Genomic DNA, 16,282 nt, shown 5'->3' on the forward strand with positions numbered 1-16,282 from the left:
CCCTAAACAGACCGGTCGATCGATTCTGTTTGTCTGTGTAAATGTGTCTGAGGTTGAGGAGCATGTCAGATTGGAGAGCTTCCGACCGCGGAGATGAAACGACCGTCTCGACACAAAGAACTGTCACTAGCTATTAGACGCTGTCGAGAGGATGCCTCTTTCTCAGTCTTTCTTGCCTCTGTTCTTTCTCTCTCTCTCTCTCTCTCTCTCTCTCTCTCTCTCTCTCTCTCTCTCTCTCTCTCTCTCTCTCTCTCTCTCTCTCTCTCTCTCTCTCTCTCTCTCTCTCTCTCTCTCTCTCTCTCTCTCTCTCTCTCTCTCTCTCTCTCTCTCTCTCTCTCTCTCTCTCTCTCTGTGTGACTGTATGTACTGTGTATGGTCCATAATTATGGCTGGACGAGGATTACACTCTCCCACCCTGTGTGTGTACGCGTGTGCATGATGCATTGGGATTTAAGGGCGATTATACTCACTTGTGACCTGCACATGTTTTGATGCTCCGTTCCATTGCCCCTCACCGGGTTAGACTGAGGGCTGTGGATGCATGTGAGGGCGTAGCGGTGACGTCAGGTCATATCTATGTTTGTGCCTGTGTTGTTGTGGATGCTGGCCCTGAGAGAGCTGGTACGAGGGCCAGGGGAGGATTAGAGTTGTTTTTCGGAGTGTGCGGCGTGGCTCTTGTGGGAACAGCCCAGTAAGCAGCTGGCCGGTAAGCCCCCGGTACCAGGGTTGGTGCCGTACCTGGCAGGGGTCAGTCGACCCACCACAAGATTGACCTGGACACAGGGCAGCACCAATCACATCACCACTAGAGTGTGGGGTGTCAGGGGGAGGGGCTTCACACGATGTTGGGACAAAAATGTGATTTAGACAACCCTGTGTTTGGGCCTGCAAAGAAGGATATGGTTTTGCATAGGCCCCATCTGTTGTGATGGAGTTGTGTGTGTGTGTGTGTGTGTCCACAGTATGTTCTGAACCTGGCCTCAGGGTCAGTGTGATGACATTAAATGCAGAAGAGAGAGATGAGAGAAACTCCCGTCAAACTGGAGCATCTAATTTGGGGTGTGTCTCTGTCCTCTGTGTTTCAGGTTGAAAGCAGCAGAGGAGTGTTTCAGACAGGCCAAGGAGAAGGTCACCTACAGTGTCAAACCCAAGCACGCCTCAGGAATCGTACGTTCACCTCAGGATTTCTTTCTTCTCTCATACACATCACCTCACACGTCTCCCAATGAGTGACTCAGTTCTGTGTTCCTCTGTCTCTCCTAGTCTCATCTTTCTCTAGCGGCAGGGAAACAGTTTGTAGCCTAAACTTATGTTGTGTTTCTCCAGAAAGCCAAGCTGGGTATGAAGATCTGATGGATTGGCTGGTGGAGCACAGTGGAGACAGGAGGATGAGGAAAAGACTAAGCCCAATTGGACTGCATGGACCAGCAGGTGAACTGTACAAGAACAGTAATCTCTGTCTGCTTCTGAGGTACTGCTCCATCATCTTAACGTGCTCATTCTCCATACCCACACCCAACAAGGAATCCTGTGATTTGTCCAAATAATGTCAAGACAACAGGAACCTGTTATCAGATATATGGATGTATAAGACACAGCATAGTGACCAGCAGACAGAGGAGTGTATGACAATGGGTGTCGGGTCCTTCAACAGTATTATTTTTTTAATAATCTTGCATTCAAACCACAATTTAAGTTACATCAGTTCAATCTCAATGTTGTTCAAATCCTACTTGATTACAATTTTTAAAACAAAGGTGTTTTAAAAAATGAATTAAAAAGTCTGTGTCCAAGTAAATAAGGATCCAGCTCATCTGAGTTGGTTTTGAGTCAACAAAACTCTGAATGTGGACATACCATCTCTGAGCTCAGCTAAATTACTGCAGTCAACTGCTTTCCGTAGCTGTACAGGCACATCTGCTCTAAAGTATGGAATTTTTGGCAACGTACATCTGTGTCATCCAAAGTACGAGAAAGAAAATGCCTAACCTCCGTAAATGTATAACTGACTCACTTATTTAAGATGAGATGCTAATTTTGAATCTTAAGTTTGTTTGTGAGAGTCGGGTGGGTGGCAGGTTATTACATTACTTTGGACACTAACATTGTAAGAAGGCATTCAGAGGAATGTTTAATTTTGCATTTAAATTACAACACTTGACTTGGTTGCAAAATATATATTTAAAAATGCTATTCAATGATTTTATCAATGTAAAGTAGTATTCAAATGTGTAACATTACTTTGTTAATGTTGTGTTCTGTGCCCAGCATGTCAATCACTTAACAATCCTGGATTTGTTTGAGGTTTGAATCCTCCATGTGCAATAAGTGTTTGTATCAACCAGATCTTTTGTTTCGGTTCGGGAGCAGTGTAATTTATGTAAAATAAAAGGATGAATAAATTCAGCATTTTATTTGGTTTCATGTTTTCTGATCTCATTTTAATAGATTGCAGTTTCTGAACAGTGGAGTGGCAAAATAAATCAGTCAAACTTTACTCACCTTTGATTACTACCAGTTACTCAAAGGCAAAAAATGAACACAATTACTAGATTCAGTTTATAATTTATTCATACTTCTAGATATATAAATTATTTTATTGTACCATTTGATATAATCTCTATAATGTGCTGTCTAGTAATAATACTGTTTATTTCTTTATACAGAGCAATATGGTGCTATTTGGATCCGCAATAAGGTATTCAACACAGTTTTGAAAGGTCCACTCTGGTGTGGCAAGACTTCACTCAGTCAGCAGCTCCTCCTTCTTCAGACGGGGCTCTGAGGGGCGTACTGACCCAGTGTCTCCTGTCTGGATCTCTAACTCTCAAGACCTCTGTAGAAAGATCCCACCTAGGCCTACGTATGAAAGGCTTCCCCCCCTAACCCTACCCCCCCCCCCCAACACACACACACACACCCCAGTCACAGTTCAGAGGTGCATGGAGGGGTGGATGGCAGATCATACTCTGTTAGTCTGTGATGCTCACACGAAATACTCAGATACCCAGAACCAGGTGAACTACAGGAGTTAATATTCAGGGGTCAATCATACGGCCTTCAATCTGCTGTGGAATGTCTTTCATAGTCTGTCTCAGAAGTTGATGCGAATCTTGGCCTCTTCAATGTCTCTTTTTGTTGGGAGAGGTCTGATGTTTCTTGTTTTTAAAACGGTCCTTTTCTGAGGATATATTTTTTTTGGCACTGTATGTTTAATTGTAAAGAAAGTCATAAACATCAAACTTGGTGTTTTCACCCTCATACACTCAGGGTGTACGGACAAGTGTCTTTGTGAGAGGACTTGGGGCTCCTCAGAAGAGCTCTTGGGGAGGAAGCGTGTTCATAGACCCAGAAACCCGAGCGTGGCAGTGTAGGCTGGTCAAGGGTATATAAAGGTAGCCTATACACAGCAGGGGCCCCGCGTCTGCAGTCCACACTCCCACCGTCGCGGTCCATACTAGAGCTTGACCTCGGCCTCAGACCTGGTCACTGCTTGCCGACGTCCCCCACGCTGACGGATATGCAGCGGCACTGCTTCACCCGCTGGATCTTACGGTGGCGGAAGGGCGGCTGGAGATCGGGGCAGTCCAGCTCCACGGTGAGCGTGGTGAACTTGTGCGGCCGGCAGAAGGCGCAGGACTGGAAGGACTCGGCCTCCTTCTTGACGTGCCGGGGGATGTAGAAGGAGTTGCACTGTCCGTAGCAGAAGCGGTTGATGACGGTGCGACTCACGCAGCCCTCCTCGCTCACCGTCTGCCGTAAGGGCTGCGTCTTGCACCAGTCACTCTTCAAGTATTTCCTCTCTGTGACGACCAGTGCTTCCTGGCTGGAGGCCAACACTTCCTGTTTGCGTGTGCGGCGGTCAGAGGTGTTGCTGTTCCCCTTAAAAGGAGAAGGGATGGAGCCCTGGGGGCGGTTCTTCCTGGATTCCCCCACAGCGAATAGAACACCAGCCAGCATTACTGACAGCACCACCTTCCAATACATCTTTTGAAAAAGGAAAGACAAAGAAGAACAACATTAGAGCTGAGGTAAACGGGTATAAAGCTTAACTACTAATGAAACTGCTATCTAATACACACTGTACAACACATTGACACTGTGAATTGATATACACTGTAGTAGTAGAGAATGGACATGTTGTCAGCGTCTTTTGACTGAAAAACAGAATTTATCAATACAGTTTCCATTGTCATCAGCTCCCAGCTCTCCCCCCTCCCCCCCCCTCTCCCCTGTGTACTGTCTGATCCTCAACAGGTCTTAGCTCTAACGTAAACGTGGTGTTGTGAGACCACAGGGCAGTCCAAGGGTCTAATCTTCCTACAGGACTAGCTGTCACTAATCTCTAATTTAGCTCTAATCTGGGGAATATAAGATTATAATCTCCCTTCAAGAACAAGGAGAGAATGTACATTATCTAATGCTGCTGCTTGGCCTAGGAGACCTTAGCTAGTTATTAGTGTAGGATCTTTAGCTGTGTCTTAGCTCAGTATTACACTGATTCCTGCCAAGTTCCCAGTCAGCCTGACTGCAGTGTTCATGCTACAGGGAAACTACAGTAACGTAACCTAATGATGTCAAAACTTAGAATTAACTTTTAAATAATTACACATTTTTTGTGGTGTTTCATCAGTCACACTTCACAGATGGCCTATCAAGGTTTTTAAAAAGCGATAATCATTATGATCTTACTCTCCACCATCCACTCTCATCATCATTAGAACTAGTTTATCCTGTGGAGGAAATGGACACTTGGTGTAATATGTCTGCTTAACTGCGCCTCTCCTCCTTCACCGTCATCAGGACATACAAAAGCCTGCCTTGTTTCAGCCCTGGGGACTGGAGTTCTCTCCTCTCTCTGCCTGTGTTTAAATCCGCCCTGTCTGAAAGCACAGCTAATCATCCTGATGTATGTCCGCCGTGATCTGAAGGGCTAGGACCTAGAGTGGTGGCCGAACCTCAACTGTCTCTCTCTTCTGAAGCCTCCGAGTCTCTGTTTATTTTCTCATCAGGGAAACGGGAAATTAATTTGTCGGCTCGAAAGACTAAATTGCCTTAATTGAGCCATTACATCTATTTGCTTTTTTGTCAGATAGAAAACTGGTCCATGTAAACATTATTAATAATCAAAGGCTGATTGTGCAAGGATGGTGGGAGCTGGCCTCCCTGTATGACCGATGCTGGCTCTGTTTTGTCTGCCTGACAGCCATATAAACACATTCAGCCAAACCGTATGAATATCTTCTGCAAATCATCGTAGAAGCTGTGGATTGTGGGTATCTCAGTTTGTATGGAGACTGTTAGAAAACTGTTGACCACACAGAGCCTATTTTATTTTTTCTGTAACTCATTTGATATCTCTTTTTTTTTTTTCGCTCTCCCCTCCATTTCCCTCCCTTATTGGCTGAATAGGTTGCATTCAAAGGGTTAACCTTAACCCTCCAAACTTTCCCTCCCCTTTCACATCGTTCCTTTTAGGACAGGAAGAGGCAGTTTAAGCCTCATTCGTCCCTTTGTTCCTCTCTCCAGGATGAATTAATCTTTAGGTGTCAGTCAAACAGATGTCTTTAGAACGTATTTGGCAGATGTTGAGATGGACATTAATCTGCCAGTAGCTTTGACAATCTCCATTTCTCCAATGATGGAAGCCATTACTGACCGACCTCTTTAAGCCGTTTCGTCCAGTTGGCATGTTCATTGTCAATGTTCATCTAACTTATTACTTTAAATGTTTTTATTTTTATTTATAGTTTATTGTACACTTAAAAAACACTTTGACAGGTAGTTGTTTCCATTGTAAATTAGTTCTGATATCCTATAAATCTTTCACGGAACACTTTTGTTCCAAACGCCATCATAGATTTTCTGTTCGGACAGTTTTCTGTGGATGTGAATATGAAGTCAGCAGGGTTCATCAGAACCTCTTGGTTTGCTCAGAACATGATTTATGAGATCCAGAGGTGGTGCCGCTGCCTGGCCGAACCTTCCTAGCCTGTGGTCCTACTCCAACTCATAAATCTCACTCTAAAACTCATTTTGAGTTTCTGAATAATGATTGTGGATGGAGCCACAATGGGTGGAAAAGGCTGAGTCTAACCCGGTCTAACCCGAGAGTGTTTAGCTTCTGTCAGAAAGTGAAGGAGGAGGAAGAGTGGAGGGGTGGGGGTAGAAAAGCCATTTGTGTGATGGGTCATTAAGGGAAAGAGAAATATGCAACTCAACATCGTTCTCTGTAAAGCAACCTTCTAGGTTTACTTTTAGTCTGAAAAACCTAGTATTGAAACTAATGAAGTCCTAGAGCAAGTGATGAGAAAGACTCTGGCAGAGAGACAGAGACCAGCTGCAGGGGCACGACCTCCAGATCAGTAGAACTGTGCCCCTCTTCACCTCTGCCCTGATTGGACCGCTGTGATGATGGCTGAACCCTGACCCTTAGTGTGAACCCCCCCCCCCCCCCCACACACACACACACACACACACATATTTGAGGCCCTTAGCAGAATTACAATTCTAGCCCTACTTTTGTGGAACTTTCCCTCTCTTTCTCACTATGGCGCCTCCATTGCCAGGCTATTAGCTATGAAAACAGTGTTTCGGGGCGTTTAGGGGAACATGCTAAATGTGGCTACAGAGAGAGAAACAGCCGAGGGCTATTTAGACATGGACTAGCAGGCCCACAATGTCTACAGTCACACACACCTACCACCCCTGTTTCCCCTTCATTGCCATAACTACCTCCAGCTGAGGGAGGCACACACACACACATGCAAAATCACTTCTCTAGCTTGTGAAGAATAGCAAGATTAGGAGAGCAGAGCTATTATCATTGGGATATGAGTATGTTCATGGGCAGTGGTTGGTACCATTGCACATACTTCTACATGGCCTATCAGAATGAGAGATTACTGTTTGATTTCACTGGTCGGATAACGAGGAGACCTTGCAGGAGCAGCGCAGCCCAAACCCACCGGGGGGAAACTCATGCCCCAGCCAGCCTGGCCCAAGGTGCCTCCCCCGGGGCCTGACCTTTCAGGCTTATCTCCCTGGGTAAACCAGCAGCATGGAAAGGCAAACACTGCCACCCTAGCACCCTGCCACCCACCTTGTGTCAGGACCTCCCTGGTTTGGCTTCATGCCCCTCAATCACTCTACCACTCTGATACATTATTACTTAGCCATCTCAGCCACTCTCTTTGGCTCCCCTGCATTCTCGTGCCTCCCCCCCCCCTCCCCCTTGCCTCCTCTTGCTTCTCCCGACCTCTGCTGCCTTCCCCGGCCTCTTCCTGCTTTCCCCTGCCTCACCTGCCTCTCTTTGCCTCTCACTGCCTCTCCCTTTCTGTGATTCCCCTGCCTTTTCTGTTCCTCCCCTGCCTCCCCTACCTCGCTCCTCTCCCTAACGACCCCCTAGCTCACTGTCTCCTGGTTGGAAGGCTAGGTTGTCTGTCAGGACAGAATCACTGTACAAACAACCGAACCTAAACATGCCAAGAACAATCTTTGTTTCAATGTACTGAGGGGGTTGTGGATTTACAGAGGCTGTAGGAGAACTCGGTCCAGAGCTTTTACATCCAAGCTGAGAACCCACTGATCTTAGTGAACCAGCCTTGGGGATGAAATGCAGGAGAGCATGCAGGGGGGTAGATGGATGGTGTCCTGGGGTCTAAGGAGGTAAATCCTAGTTCTGTTTCCCAGGCTGGCAGGCAGAGAGGCGCCTGGTCAGATAGAACTGAGCTGGAGATGGAGGAGGTAGATTATAGCCCTGACACAAACATGCCTCCTGCTTTCTTCCGGAGCCACATCCTCTCCACTCTCCTTCTCCTGTCCTCCCGCTTGTCTCTTTGCTTCCCTCTACCACCCCGTCTGTCTCTCTTTGCTTCCCTCTACCACCCCGTCTGTCTGTCTTTGCTTCCCTCTACCACCCCGTCTGTCTCTCTTCCTGTCTGTCTTTCACCACCTCCTCCGTTCCTCCTCTCCTCTGCTAACTTTTGTGTTCCCTGCTGTCTTCTTCCCCCTCTTCTCTCTCCCAAACACTTCTGCACCAGAGATGGGAAGTAATGAAGTACACTTACTTTGTTACTGTACTTACGTCGATTTTTCTGGAATCAGTACTTCACTATTTATTTTGATGACACCTTTTTACTTGCCCGTATATGAGGGAGATGTTCAAAATTGTCAGCATCAAAAAGGATTCCTGACGAATGCGCGGCATTTCTTCATTGTCATTTTGTATGAATGTATTAATTTGATGTGAGGTCAAGTTACCAGCAAGACACTAAAACAGGTAGTAGTAACTAACTTTTTTACATAAGTAGCCTAAATGTCACAGCCCATACTTCTTTACTTTAACTTGAGTGAAAACGTTTAGGTAGTACTTCAACATTTACAAGATTCTTTATAAACATGAATATCTGTACTTCTACTTGAGTGAAAGATGTGTGTTTTTTTGCCATCTCTGCTCTGCACCCCCATGCTCCCCTAGCCCCATGGAGCCTCTCCTCAAGCCCATCTCTCCCTGCTTGGGCCTGGGCCCGGGCTCGCAGCCAGGGGGATCAGGCATGGATCTGGGGGAGTTAGGCCTCTGTCTGCCACAAAAGCCCTCCGTAGACACCCAGTCCAGCAGGGGAACTCACACAATCAAACAGCGCAGGGGATCATACGCACAAAGCCACATGTAAAACCTTTGGGATTGACAAGGTTACAAAACACTGATCAATCACTACCTTGTAGGAGTTCCTGGCATGCCCCCACAGCTACAGTTACAGTACAAAAGAGGAGCAGTGTGTGTGTGCGTATGGGTGTGTGTGTGTGTGCGTATGGGTGTGTGTATACTGTATAGAAATATTTTGCAGGGATATAGAATCTGTTTCAGAATCAAAGTAAACATAAATGTGTGCTCAAGCAACTTGTTAAATGAACAGATGAAACGGCTGATGCAAATTTGATTCTACAGCTGTATCCCATATCCTGTGTTTTTCTCGAACATTTTTGTAGATCTCTGCGATTTCTGTAGCTTTTATATTTTATTTAATTGTTACTCAATAATCCGTTTTAACACCAATTTCTGCTTTTGCTTTGCTACATTTTGACATGTCTTGATACCTTGATACTTTGGACCCCTTGTCTGTCTGCTCTAGACAGGTCTAGACTCTTACACAGCAGACAAAGCCAAGATGGAGGACATAAAGATATCAGCCCCTCAGATCTTTAGTCCTACGACAAATCTCTCAGAAGCTCCAAGATAACACTCGGCACTATGTTTCCCTGCTGACAGGAGTAGTGGTGGTTTGGAACCACGCACCCGTGGTGACGAGCATCCCTGGCTCAGACCAAAGTGTCACGAGGAGGGGCCTGAGGGGGTGTCGGTGTCGCTGTCTGGGTTTGACCTGCAAGACTAGGGCAAACTCAAGGCGGGTGGACAAGATCTGCACGTCTGGATGGAGATCAGACATGGGCACAAAAAAAAGCTTTTATTGTTTGGTGCAGTGGAATTAACTTCTGTTGTTGCTTTTTTGTGTTTTTACAAGACCGTAATTGGATGTTTTTTTCTGCAAAAACCGCCAAGAAATGTAATGAAACACCTACAGTTACAGCATGTGATCTTGACAACTCCAGCTACACTTTCCAATCCTGCTCGCTTTGGAGTTTGAAAACATTATCTCAGGCCTGGCTCAAACAAGCACAAATATTTGAGATACTTGAGTTTATGAGCATATGTTTGATTTAGCCAACATGACAAGGAGAGGTGGCCTTTTTTTGAATGTTTTGTTTGTTCCTTTTTGCCTGACAGGCTAAAATTAAGTTCACCTCACACATTGCATTGGACTCCAATCTACTTTATGAGGTTTTCTAAAGTCTTGGCAATGCCCCTAAACTTCAATTGTTATGCCACTCTCAATAGGCCTTTAATCACTACCTTAATAAAACATTACTAACCCAACAAACGCTCCACTGTCTTCCACTACAATTCTAACCTCTGATACAAATTTACATACACAGTCACAAACATGTACAGTTTTCTCCACACAATATTTTTATATATTTAGTATTTGAATTACTGAGACTTAAAAGCAAAAATCTTGCTTTTGCATGGGAACCTTGTGACTGTTAGTTAAAATGTTAGGCAATGATGATAAGGTCACATCCGTCGTCATCACAGAAAAATAATGTTCCCATTTTATCAAAATAATAAGAGTTATAAACCTGATATTTTCATCCCTGTAAAGCCTCTTTACCAAACAAGCTAACTGTGCAAGGTGGAGCGGTCACCAACTCTGGTATAAATCAATAATCGGATAATTAACACACACACACAAACATACACACATTCACTCAAAACAAACACACTCTCATTACTTCACATTAGAGAGAGGGAGAGAGAGATCAGGAGAAAGCCTTACAAGTCTTCTAGGAAGTATGTACTAAGTATGCTCTGTTATACTTTTACACGATTTATGTTTGAATTTATATATAGTATGTATCATATTAAATCATCACATCTCGAGTCAAACAATCACTACGGCAAGATAAAATCATGAATTAATAACATCATTTTGTTATTAAATTATCATACTTAAAAATGTAACTGAATAGCACGCATCCTAGTCTATTAAGGATGATCTTCAATGTTCCTCTACTGATAAGATCATCAGGATGACTTGAGTGAACTCATTCAGGCACAAGTTATAATATCCACAAACATATCAAGTAATTTAATTAAAGCCAAAAATGTAACTCAATTAGATTAACAATGGAGCCTAAAATTAGAGGTGATAATGTCTGATATAGCTGTCAAAGCACTAACAATTACTTGGAATCACCCAGTAATTTGTTCCAAATGTATATAGTGTACAGCTTACTTTTTTCCAACGTTTAATTGGGGTTCCACATCTCATCTAGACCTTCTGGAATCAACTTTAAAACCTTACTGTTTAGAAATGTTTTAGAGATAAATCTTAAGAGAAATTATAGAGATAAATGTTATTAATTATTATTTGTTATACAGTTTCCAGGTTCACTCAAACAGATCAAGCACCCTTAAACAGGTGCCCCAATATGATAATATTGGGGCACCTGTTTAAGGTGCCCCAATATTATCACAATAATACACAATAATACACAATAATACAGTGTGTGAAAATAAGTGTATTCTCAGTGTTGAAAGCAGCAATTACCTTTTATCCCAAAGGGTATGAAGATGCTCCCAGCCTCTCTGTCAGTCTCTCTCTCTCTTGTTCGTCTCTGCTCTCTCTCTCTCTCTTTTCCGTGTGGGTATCAGAGTATTCCAGCGCGGGTCACATTCAGAGCTGGGCTGGGAAGGTCCTGCTGCAGGTAGTGGTGCTGGTTTTGGGCTCAGGTACGGAGGCTCTTCTGATGCCCATGAGCAAGAACCCAAAGGTGGGTCCGCAGGTCAGCGTGGCCTGGCACTTTGGAGGATGGATGGATGTCTTTCTTTCTTCTCCGTCTGAGCCTTTATCTGCATCCGTTTCTGTTTGTTTCGTAATGTACTTCTCTTTCTACGTCTCTGTGTCAGTGTCTGTGTGTTTCTCTCCCTGTGTGCCTGTGTGCTTGTCAGTGCGTCCTGTCTCTGTGTTTGAAGTCTGGCTTCTGGCGGCTTCTCTGCACCCGCATGTGGATGTTATCACCCTCCAGCCTCTCCATTGGCTCCCATCACCAAACAAATCAGGCCAAGTCTCGCTCGCTAGCTCTCTCTCTCTCTCTCTCTTGGACACATACTCCCTCTCCCCCCCCTCCCTCTTCTATTCTGCTCCCCCTCCCCTATGTCTTTCTTCCCTCCTTCACTCTCCCTGTAGAATTGGTACTCAATCCCGTCACACACACACAGGCGCACACACACAAGACCCCAGACACACAGCAACTTTCTCTGTGGCTTCTGATGTGGTCAGCCTCCAGCTTCATACCCAGCAGAGAAGAGAGGAGAGAGAGGCAGGGAGAGAGAGGCAGGGGAGAGAGGCAGGGGAGAGAGGCAGGGGAGAGAGGCAGAGGAGAGCTGGAGGGTAGAGTCAGAACAAAAGCTTGGAAAGAAAGTAGGGGAGAAGGAATAGTGAGAGGAAGTAAAACCATGGAACTGTGGAATGGAAGATGGAGAGAAAGATGAGAGTGCTACCCAAGAGAAGGTGGAGTGAGCTGTACTGCAGACCATTATTGTAATTTCACACATGACGTGTGGCTTAAACCCCCCTCAAAATACTTTCATTGAGCCTTTTAAATGCTGAGTTTCTTCCCTGAGTCTGAGCATGGTAAGGCTTTTAGTGTGGCTTTGTGGGCTGGTGTCACTGTGACACCATCAGATCCTGAAGTGGCTGACTCCTTGTCCAACTGGGAGTCTCAGGCAGGTACAGTGCCTTCTCCGACATGTCAATGTGAACAATTGAAATGGTCTGCTGTGAGATATTTGTTAGGAATTGATGAACAATGATTTATTGTTCGATTTTCATACACGTTGTAACATTATTGTTACATCATTAATATTGCCCCATCTAGTGGCCAAGATGTGAAAAGCAGTGTTGCTGTCCTTCCAAGTTCAAAGTTTCTCAACACATTTCATTCTTCATCCCAAATCTCTTCTTCTGACCTCTTTATTACATTTGGAATGTTTTTATTTACAGAGTCCTACCCCCCACCCCACCACGACCCACCCCTTGCGCCTTTTATTGAATTGCACAACCAAGACCAGACGCCTTCTGCAGAAACATCCACTTGACACAGACGACAACAGCATTGTTTGGATCTCTGGCACACTTCCAGAGTGTCAAATTAGGAAATGACAGAATGAAATGGAAAGAAGTTTCTCTAACGTTTCCAATTTGAATGGTGGAGTTGGATCTACCGTTTGGTGAATCTGACTGCCTTTGCTGTTCAATTCTACTGCGTTCGTTAGGTGTGTTGGGGTCGGGTTGTTCTTCAGTTGCATGTGGGTCTGAGCCTCCTCTATGCAGGATCGACCTTCACACAAAGTGAGCTGTAGCGGCTGGGTATCTCAGAGCATCTGACTGCAGATCAACAGGTTGGACATCAAATCCCCCTGTGTACAACGGATATTGCTTTGGATGAAAGCACCTGCTAAGTGAATTTTTTTTTTTTTTTTAAGATGAACCTTTATCAAATAAAGAGTATCACATTCCTACTATCAGGTCTCTTTAATACAGCGTCATCACACTCTTCAATATAACATGGTAGAAAAATAAATGAATGATAATGTAATAAAGACACTAAGACTCTGTAAGATAAGATATCTCTCCTCTCTAAACGTGGCTTTACCAGAGTGACATGGTGACATATGTGCTAACTTCCATAGTGCAATAAAAAGGCAAATCAAAGGTGACAGACCTGGGTCTACTCAGAACTAACTCAACTAACCCATACTACATAAGGTGCTCTTGGTTTAGCCTGTCTTGCATGGTGACGTTAAATCAAGCACCTCTATAATGTTTCAGGTGTCTGTGGTGAGTATTGGACCCAGGTGTGAAGGTGATATAACAGTTGATGTGCATTCTCTAGTGCTCCATACTTAACGCCGTCTATGGTGACAGTGAGCGTGTGCTTCTAGGCAGAAGATTCCTGTTTTGTAGATTGGTAGATTTTTACAGCATGTATTGTACATGTTCAACACACTTTCCCCACATAGCATTTGACAGACACACAGACACATACACACACACACATGTGCACACATGCACACAGACACATACACGCACATGTGCACACAGACAAATCCAGTTGATATGTATAACCTAAAAACAGGTGATCAGACAAAATGGCTATCCTTGAAGGCATTTTCTGAGTCCCGAAAAGGCCCAAAGTCCAAAATGCCTTTGCACACACACACACACAGACACACACACACACACGCACATACACTACGGGGGTCCCAACAGATGGTGATGGGAGGTGAAATCCTCAGTTGATTTGGACATGCAACATCAGGTCTACCATCGGTGGTTTATCAGGCCACGGCCAACAGCGGACTACAGAAATGTACAAATGAAGATGTGGTCCTCCCTCCTCCTCCCCTGTCCTCTCCCAGAACAACAGGATCCTAGCATAGTCCCACTACGCCTGTTAGCCTCACCGGAATCCCTTCACCTGACAGATAGGAGGGAAAGAACAGGTAGCTATTTTTCACATACTGTACAGTTTATAGAACACATCAGCCTAAAGTTAGTCATCTGTAAACCAGATGAAGGCTCTGCCTGTCCTGCATTCTGATGACAGAAGTCACACATTGAGCAGCAGAGTGACAGAAGGTTAGAATGTGTGTGTGTGCATGTGTACGGTAGTCCTTACCTGGACTTGTGATTCCTCAGAACAAGTTCTTACTTTTCTGTGGAGAAAAATGAAAATATGCTGTGAATGCACCCCTACACAGTTGAACCAGCTCTGAACAAGGAACAGCTTTCTGTATCATTTCAACACAACACACATGAATGCTTGATCTCTGAAGAAATACATTAACAAAACAACAAAAACAGTGGACCAGAATAAAAGCTCAAAACTAGAGAGACTGGAGGTAGTATAGTTCATTACAATATCCGAATACTAAACGGGGGTATTCGTGACGAGGGTTTGTATGTTCTACAGTAGTAGTCCTGGAGGGAAGGGCTGATAAGGTTGCAGGACCGACTGAGTTGGACTCCAGTCCTCTGCAAGCTATGATCAGACACACATCTATAGTTTCTGCTGCAACTCACCATATCACGAGCCAAATCTCTCAAATGAGGTTCTGCGATCCTCAGTACTTTCCGACTTAAAACAAACACAAGCAAAGCAAAGAAAGAAAAGGAAAACAAAGAGAAGGGAACACAAGCAGCAGGATGGAGGGAAGGGGTGGAGAGATCACACAGATATACAGGGTGGGTGAAGAAAAAACAACTGAATCCTCCCAGATGATACATGAGCAATGAGAAAGAAAGAAGGAACAGATGAAAACTGAAATAAAAGAACTCAATCCTCAACTTCTAGCTGCAAACATTTGTTTCTCTCTTTTTCCAGGATGCTCTCTTGACATGACCATGGTGTTGCTGAACTCTCTTCATTAACTATCCACTGAAACCAGCAGGGACTTTGTAAGCAGGCTAATCTTCCAGGGCAGACCTCACATGGGCCCCTAGGGGGCGCCGTCACGCCTAGATAAGGATAAACGAGGCACAGTTCTGTGTGTGTGTGTCCCAGCCATATGTGTGCGTGTGTGCGTGTGCTTCAGTCCATTGAGTGTTTATGCCAGCTATGTGTGTGTGTGTTCCAGCCCTGGTGTGTGTGTGTGTGTAAGTATCCCAGCTTGCTGGCTTTTCAGACATCAGTCTCCATCTTCTTCTTTACCTTCTTCTTGGCCTGCAGCAGCTCCTGGTAGGAGCTGGAGCGGATGAAGCGGCTGTACGAGTCACTCTTCATCAGCTTGTAGATGTGCTCCTGCACACACACACACACATACACACACACACACACACACACACACAGGATGACAACTTCCTACCAGGTTTGGATATAGGTGATTAAAGAACACAGTCCAAACTGAACATGAGAGCTAGGACTTTCATCTACAGACCTGCGCGTCCTCAAAGGCATATCGGCCCGGGTCTTTGACGTTCTGTGTGGTTTTGGCATAGCTCTTGGAGTCGACGTTAATGGCACTGGGGGCTCCAGGGGCCAGAAACTCCTGCCAGATCTCCTGGACCCTGGAAGGTACCTCTCTGATTGGACGCTTCTTCAGCTCCTGAACAGCCAACCAAAACCTGCACGGAACACGTATAGAGAAAAACTGTAGAAATGCAACAATATGTACTGTTAATCATCTTACAGTCTCAGTGCAGAAGTTATATGCGACCTGTCAACACCACCAGATGGCGCCACAGAATTAATTAAATCGTAACCATGGAGAATTAAAGCCCTTGTTTATGTTCCAGCTCATATTAGTCGATTATTCTCTAGTAATTGCTAATTTCTCCATTTGTTCTCCCTATCGATCTGATTGTTACACTTAACGTTCATCTGCAGTCTCCCTGGGCAGTTGTTGCTTAATTTTCAATCTGGGTGCGGAAAATCAATACAGCCCTCCACATGGACGTATAAGGAGACTGCTTGTGTGTAGAGCATATTAACCACAAGCATAAATCCTACATGTTGGCATGTGAACAGTTATAATGTTTCCACAAAATCAACTCAGTATCAAGTCTCTGGCTTTCAGATCTATATGAAGTCTACTTCTGGACCAATAAATAAAATGTTTCTAATGAGATTATTGTCAATTCCTACTTGTTTAATTTCC

General features: G+C 44.6%; 3 protein-coding genes across 3 annotated transcripts in view; 1 reads left to right on the plus strand and 2 right to left on the minus strand.

The window, feature by feature from the left end:
* Positions 1-2,493, plus strand: part of fmn2b (formin 2b) — a 43,522-nt gene extending 41,029 nt beyond the window's left edge. Inside the window, 2 exon segments of the mRNA XM_047032798.1 lie at positions 1,086-1,167; positions 1,327-2,493. Coding sequence (XP_046888754.1) covers positions 1,086-1,167; positions 1,327-1,353 — 109 coding nt within the window. The 3' untranslated portion in view covers positions 1,354-2,493.
* Positions 2,494-2,922: 429 nt separating this feature from the next.
* grem2b (gremlin 2, DAN family BMP antagonist b) lies at positions 2,923-11,656 on the minus strand. Its single transcript, XM_047032799.1, has 2 exons — positions 11,172-11,656; positions 2,923-3,987 (listed from the first exon to the last, which is right to left on the minus strand). Exon 2 carries the CDS (start codon positions 3,985-3,987, stop codon positions 3,487-3,489), a length of 501 nt encoding a protein of 166 aa, XP_046888755.1. The 5' UTR covers positions 11,172-11,656; the 3' UTR covers positions 2,923-3,486.
* Positions 11,657-13,152: 1,496 nt separating this feature from the next.
* Positions 13,153-16,282, minus strand: part of rgs7b (regulator of G protein signaling 7b) — a 34,386-nt gene continuing 31,256 nt past the window's right edge. Inside the window, exons 15-18 of the mRNA XM_047032395.1 lie at positions 15,563-15,749; positions 15,337-15,426; positions 14,305-14,341; positions 13,153-14,103 (exon numbers count right to left, since the gene is read on the minus strand). Of these exons, the coding sequence (XP_046888351.1) occupies positions 14,321-14,341; positions 15,337-15,426; positions 15,563-15,749 (298 nt within the window). The 3' untranslated portion in view covers positions 13,153-14,103; positions 14,305-14,320. The remainder of the gene's footprint in view (positions 14,104-14,304; positions 14,342-15,336; positions 15,427-15,562; positions 15,750-16,282) is intronic.

Source organism: Hypomesus transpacificus, chromosome 13 (assembly GCF_021917145.1).
Source record: "Hypomesus transpacificus isolate Combined female chromosome 13, fHypTra1, whole genome shotgun sequence".
Taxonomy (NCBI): Eukaryota; Metazoa; Chordata; class Actinopteri; order Osmeriformes; family Osmeridae; genus Hypomesus; species Hypomesus transpacificus.

Coding starts and splice junctions, on each gene's coding strand:
- grem2b (XM_047032799.1), bottom strand. CDS start 3,987: ATGTATTGGAAGGTGGTGCTGTCAGTAATGCTGGCTGGTGTTCTATTC.